Source organism: Carassius auratus, unplaced genomic scaffold (assembly GCF_003368295.1).
Source record: "Carassius auratus strain Wakin unplaced genomic scaffold, ASM336829v1 scaf_tig00011025, whole genome shotgun sequence".
NCBI classification, from domain to species: domain Eukaryota; kingdom Metazoa; phylum Chordata; class Actinopteri; order Cypriniformes; family Cyprinidae; genus Carassius; species Carassius auratus.
This window is the reverse complement of record NW_020524163.1, coordinates 135,159-141,429: the sequence shown is the minus strand read 5'-3', so window position 1 is coordinate 141,429 and position 6,271 is coordinate 135,159. Positions and strand designations below refer to the sequence as shown.

The window sequence follows — 6,271 nt, the reverse complement described above, 5'->3', positions numbered from 1 at the left end:
TAAATTAACATTAGACATTTTGCTTCCTTACATTTTCTTCATTATTGCTCTGAATTTTATGTTTATATTAAAATAAAAGTTTAAATTAAATCTGTTCATCATTTAAAGCTATCATGTCATTTCACAAGACTTAAATCACTTAAAATATTTTTTATGCCTTCATGACCATTTAGTTTCTTCAAAGTAGTGGTTGTATGGACTGTCAATGAAAAGACAGAACTTTCTCAGATTTCAGTAAAATATCTTGTGTGAACAAGATTCTTATAGGTTTAAAATGACATGAGAGTGAGTAAATGATGACAGAATTGGCATTTTGGGTGACCTAACCCCTTAACATTTATTAAGATTGAGCTCCAACAACATCTGACATGGTCTGTCTTGGTTTTTGGTTTGTTCTCGCATGTTTCTGTGGTTATCAATTATATTCACTTGAGTATTTTTAGTTGATAATTTTTCCTGGGTATTTATAGCCCTAGTTTCCTCAGTTCATTCAATTCTCCTTTAAAACTCACCTGTAATGTAACAAATTCAGTAGATCCTCTGAGATATTTGGGTGAGGAAAAAAACATGGGTGGAACCACACTCAGTAAGGGAGGCCCATACTCCTCTGGGAGCAACAATTTACTAACTATGCACATTATCTATATGTGTTAAACAAGTCATGATTGTAATGGTTTATAGTCTGTTTTGCACCAAATCAAATTAAGGTAAATCAAGAACATTTTTAATCAAATTGTGTGTTTCAGAAAGTCATTATACAGACATATCAGTAGAAATAAAGTGCAACATACTGAATCTTTTCATTTTAAATTGCAACCCACCCACAGCAACCATTAAAAAAACTCCCCCACTCCCTCTGTATCACATTTGGTACCACCTAGATAGTGTATAACAAAATAATTACATACATTTGCAGAAGGCAGGTACAGTGTAAAGACATTTAAAACATGACACTTTACTAACCAAGCTGAAATAGTTTTTTGGGTTGCACTTTATTTTACAGTACGTGTATTAACATGTACTTATAGTAGACCTACAGTGTATTTATTTGAGAAAGTTCTGGTAATACAAGGTAACTACATGGGGTAGGGTTACTTTTAGGGGTAGGTTCAGGGTTAGTACCTAGTTATTACATAGTTATTGTAATTACTATAATAAGTACATAGTATGTACATGAGGAACAGGACTGTAAAATAAAGTGCTACCGTTTTTTGAGTAGCACTGTGCATCCTTGTAACTGATAGCTCAATGTTTGCAGTGTCCAGGAAAGAGTACATCCAGTGTGGAGGATGCCAATGTAATTTGCTCCAGTCAATCCAGAGAATAACATTTCTCTGGACTGAGAGAAACTGAAAGAAGAGTCATCATTTAAAAGCAAGATCTTAGAACAGCATGATATTTCAACTTCCACTACTTCTTTCAGACTGATAGATACCTGTTTACAAAAATTAACTTCAGGGCAATCCCAAAACATATGTCTGTATGTGCCTACAGAGTCTCAGAAATTACAGTTAGAAGATGAGGAAAGCTTAAACTGAGAAAAAAAAATGTTTTCCTAGTAGTGAGATTTAGGAACTATTTTGTAGTGAATTCATTGATGATTAAGAATTTTTTTTTTTTTTAAACAAGTTTAAGTTTGGACCATATTGAATCCCAACAGGTATCATAATTTCTGTCACTGTATCACACAGACACACACACACATATATATATATATATATATATATATATATATATATATATAAATATATATTTAAAAATGGTAACTGATTATAGGAGGCTGTGGAGGAGGTGTCCTTTTTACATATGTTGCATGTAATTATTATTATAATAACTATTAATTATGCATAATTACATGCAAGTAACCCTAAACCAAACCCTAACCATGTAGTAAGTACATGTAGTTTATTAATATTACTCAGTACTTATATGTTTAATTACACTGCTACAAGGACACCTTCAAATAAAGTGCAACCTTATTTTCTTTATGCAAATCGTTAAAAATAAATTAAATATTTTTATGTGTAAGCTAATGCCAAATTAAATAAAAAAACACCTGCATGTAATTAGATGTGTTATTAATTTCTGTAATTACATTTTTCATTACTTTATTGAGCCATCCCTTAAACCTACCCATACCACCAAACCTGTCTGTTAACCTTACCTGTATCCCTCCATAGCAGCAATACAATATGAACACATTGTACTTATATATTTATTTATTTTTGTTGATGTAACTACATAGCAGTTAAAGCCACATAATGTAAAGTGGGACCATAAGAAATCCTCTGTAATGCATCTTTACCACCAAAGAACAAAGTGTGTGGCTTTATAAACAAACTGTGAATTAAGCCACTAGGCTTAAGAAAGTAGGCTACATATTCAATGCTTCTAATTACACTTAATACTTTCTTTTTAACAGGTTAAGCTGCCATGGATACTGTGAAGACTTTCCTCACTGTCCTTTATGTGCTTCTATACAGATGTTTCTGCTCAGAAATGAACTGTAATGATGGAGAATGTAAACCCATTAAGGACACCACACAACTATTCTGTGAGTGCCATAAGATGTACCGCGGTCCAGCTTGTATTATTGACTATCCCGCTCTGGAAAGTAAGATCAATGGTATGATCTATAAACCAGTCCCTGATCTGACAACAGTTTATTGTAGCGTCAAGGAGCTGAAGGACTACACACAAGAAATAGTTGAGTCTGTTCAACATGACAACCAGTGGACACAAATAGTTGTGAAATACAGCAATGTGATTCATAAGTTTAGGAACATCAGCACATTACATGCACAACTTAAAAATGGTACGATAACCCAACGGCACTATCTGTCTGAAGTTGGAGCTCAGTTCACAGAGGAAAACTCTTTTCAGTTTAATCTCACAGACTTTCACCACATGATGATGGGCACTGGAGAAGAAAACAACATTCTGGATGTTTTTCGCAAGTCGCTGGTCCAGGACTCCCAAAGACAGTCTTCTGAGCCAGTAGAGTGCACAAAATATTACATGGACCAGATTGATTATTTTGTGCGCTACATGTTTGCCCTTGAAAAGGAAGCTGTTTTAGCTTGGTCTAAATATCTAATGGTCACTGGAAAGTCAGAGAACATTGATTTTGTTGAGAAGGTTTTTAAGGACTATGTTTCACAGCAGTGGAGACTCTTCAATAAAAATGGATGTGGCCCTCTGAAGGCTGCAGATCTTCAGAACAACCATTGTAAGGAGCAGTACCACAGCACAGCCCAGCAGCAGGTCAAAATGAAATGTAGTGGATTATTGAAGCCCTTCCCCGAGTCTGTGGGGTGTTCTGGAGGACAGTGGAGTGCTTTACCCGTGTGCTACTCTGAGCAGGTAAACGGACGAGTTGAGTGCAAATCTGAAGGTGGAGTCACTGTCTGTAAGGCCTCATGCTCGCCTGGCTGGGGCTCCGCCACACACCCTCTGCCTGCTGAGTATAAATGCCCAAAACCACCCTGTCCATCCTTCACACCACACACATGTAACAATTGCACACAGAACAGTGTGTGTAAGGACCATGAGGTCTGCACTGGCTCCTTTGGGACATGTCTTGACACATGCCTGGTTAAACCCTGTGGAGTAAACGCCAAATGCTCATCCTCCAATCATGACAGGACCTGCACTTGTGTGAGCCCTTGGAAAGGAGACCCATACCAGGGCTGCAGGAGTCAGGACCTCCAGTGGGTTCAGACCGGAGGGGTGCTCAGCAGTATGTAAACTCTTTTACTTTACATATACTCTCATCAGATCAGAGGCTGATCCTCTCAAAGCATTGGGCTTGATTAACCCATAAATCATTGTGATTTACAGATGCTGTTCGTTCTAATGCCCAACTTGCTGTGTGCAAAGCCATTGGACCTGACAGCGGGTGGCACAGTGGTTTTGTAAACGATCAATGCTGTAATTATGAATATGATGGAAGAAAGCATCAGGCCAATAGCTATGAGGTACATTAGTGCAGTACTGTTAAGGAGCTGAACTAGGATTGTAATCCAAGATTGTTCTGATTTCTCTAGCCTTCCTCTTGATGTGTTTGTCAGAACACAGGAGTGGATCAGGTGGTCAACTTCAATCAAAGGGGTTTATTTAACACTGAAGATATATTCAAGTGTGTGTGTGGTTCAATAAAACAAAAATAAAGAAATAATCAGATTAAGACTTCAGTTTCAAAACAAATCATATGAACCTATACAATATACCAAACACAATATACAGTATCAACTTTCTGTGGCAGTGTACAACGTGATACATCATTGTCCTAACATATGTAAACACAATAGGTCACATTAAAACTGAAAGTCCCGAATACTGGCAATGAATATCACACAGCAAAAAATTAAGTACTCTAATATTATATAAACTTCACAGAAATAATTCACAGTAGAGCAGCATAATGATATGAATAAACACAGCAGCAATATTATATTCATAAACGCAGCACATGAATGCGCTGAAGGTGCTAGCTTAGTATTAACACTTATTTCTGACATTCAATTACAAATACCAAAATGTCTCAGAATTGAATATTAGCTTCAATGAAAAGTCTACAGAGCAGAAAAGATACTCACTATTACTCACAGAAGTTTCTATTGACAAATTATAACAAACACATGCAGGACAATTGACAGACTGTAGGCAAGGAGATGACTCCTCTCCTATTTCTTCAGTAATTACTGTATTTAATCTTCAGGTGCTGGTTGATCCGTGTGGAGGAAGTGGTTGGAAATGGATGGAGGGGGAACAGAGGAACATGGTCTCATATGATGAATCAAAGAGGTTTCCTGGAGTCAAATACTACGTGTGTAGGTTAGTGCCAATACAAATACAATTCATAGTTGCAAAAAAGAAATCCTTTATGAAACATGTATGTCTGCAGACTTTAACTGAAAAAGAATTTAACCCATCTCAGAAATGTCAAATGTTTTGAGATTGAAATATATGGTTATGCTGTGTATGTCTGTGATTGTGTTCTAATGTGTTCTTTGTCACCCCATAGCGGGAAAAGTGATGGCCTTGTAGGGAAGCTTTTCAACACGCGACAAGGATTTATGTGCCATATTGCCAAGGACAATACAAGAGATGGAAGTTTCTATGCTCTGGTTCCACAACCATGTATCTAAAGACCATGTATCTCAATGCCAAGTTTCCCTTTGCTGCTACCATGATGTAAAATTTGACAGCATGCAAATTACAATAAAAAAAAAATGCTTCAATGAATGTTACTAGATTCACACTGGATGTCTTTGTGTCAGTCACAGCCCTAAATAATGCTTGTGGCTTAAATATATTGTTGTTGACAGTCCTAAAGACAGTGTGACTTTATGGAGAGAATGCACATAATGCAAGAGTTTATTGATGATATTGTCACAATTTTATTCAGTTTAGTTAGTTTAATTTCCTGTCTGATGTGTTTCTATTGTGTTGCTTTATTGTGTCCAGCTGTGTTCACCTATATTGTTAGTTCTAATTATATTATTAACACAAGTTCATTTAGACTATTTAACATGCCCTGTGAATTAGTAATATGTTATCATGTTTATTCTTGTAGAAAATAAGTGTTTATTCTTTAAGAAAATAAGGGAAAAAATAAGAGACGATCCAAATATTTGTTTTGCTTCACCTATTTATGTAGGCTACAATTATATATATATATATTTAAAATAATAATACAATAATGTCATTAAAAAATACCATTGGCCTGAGTAATTTTGACCATTATAGAATTATGACTTTAACCCCTTATTAGTAGCCCCCCTTTTTTGGCATGGAGACCGAAATTACATACCCAAAATAAAAAGGTTTCTGCTCATGATTCTTTCTGACTAGATACATAATCAACCTTTGTTCACAGCGCTGACACTTTAAAGTTTACTGTTCAGGAATCAGAATCACTCAGACTGTTATGATAATAGAGATATATAAGCTCAAACATAAAAACAAAAATACAAATATTAAAAACATATGTTTTAAATGTATTTAAAAAATTGTTGATGTAGGAAATGAGTTTGAAAACACAGTGTAGCTAAGGCCACAAGTCTTCCAAAACTTCATAAAAAATGTCATAATCGAATCTGTAAAACTGTGAATTTTATGAAATATTTTCTAAGGCCATGTCATGTGTGTTTTTTAGAGAAGGCTAATCAGATTGATTTATGGCCCTTGTCATCTCTGTAAGATCTCACATGTAAACTCTTCTGTGTATTTTGTGTGTGTGAATTATTGAGACAAAAATGCATTATGA

The 6,271-nt window shown here is 35.4% G+C and overlaps 1 protein-coding gene across 1 annotated transcript; it reads left to right on the top strand.

Annotated features, from left to right (window-relative positions):
• The first annotated feature begins 2,427 nt into the window (after positions 1–2,427).
• LOC113072931 (uncharacterized) lies at positions 2,428–5,181 on the top strand. The gene is made up of 4 exons (XM_026245810.1): positions 2,428–3,739; positions 3,841–3,977; positions 4,721–4,836; positions 5,027–5,181. Exons 1-4 carry the CDS (start codon positions 2,434–2,436, stop codon positions 5,148–5,150), a joined length of 1,683 nt encoding a protein of 560 aa, XP_026101595.1. The 5' UTR covers positions 2,428–2,433; the 3' UTR covers positions 5,151–5,181.
• Positions 5,182–6,271: the final 1,090 nt, after the last annotated feature.

Coding starts and splice junctions, on each gene's coding strand:
- LOC113072931 (XM_026245810.1), top strand. CDS start 2,434: ATGGATACTGTGAAGACTTTCCTCACTGTCCTTTATGTGCTTCTATAC. Junction 3,740..3,840: donor GACCGGAGGGGTGCTCAGCA/GTATGTAAACTC, acceptor TGTGATTTACAG/ATGCTGTTCGTTCTAATGCC. Junction 4,837..5,026: donor GTCAAATACTACGTGTGTAG/GTTAGTGCCAAT, acceptor GTCACCCCATAG/CGGGAAAAGTGATGGCCTTG.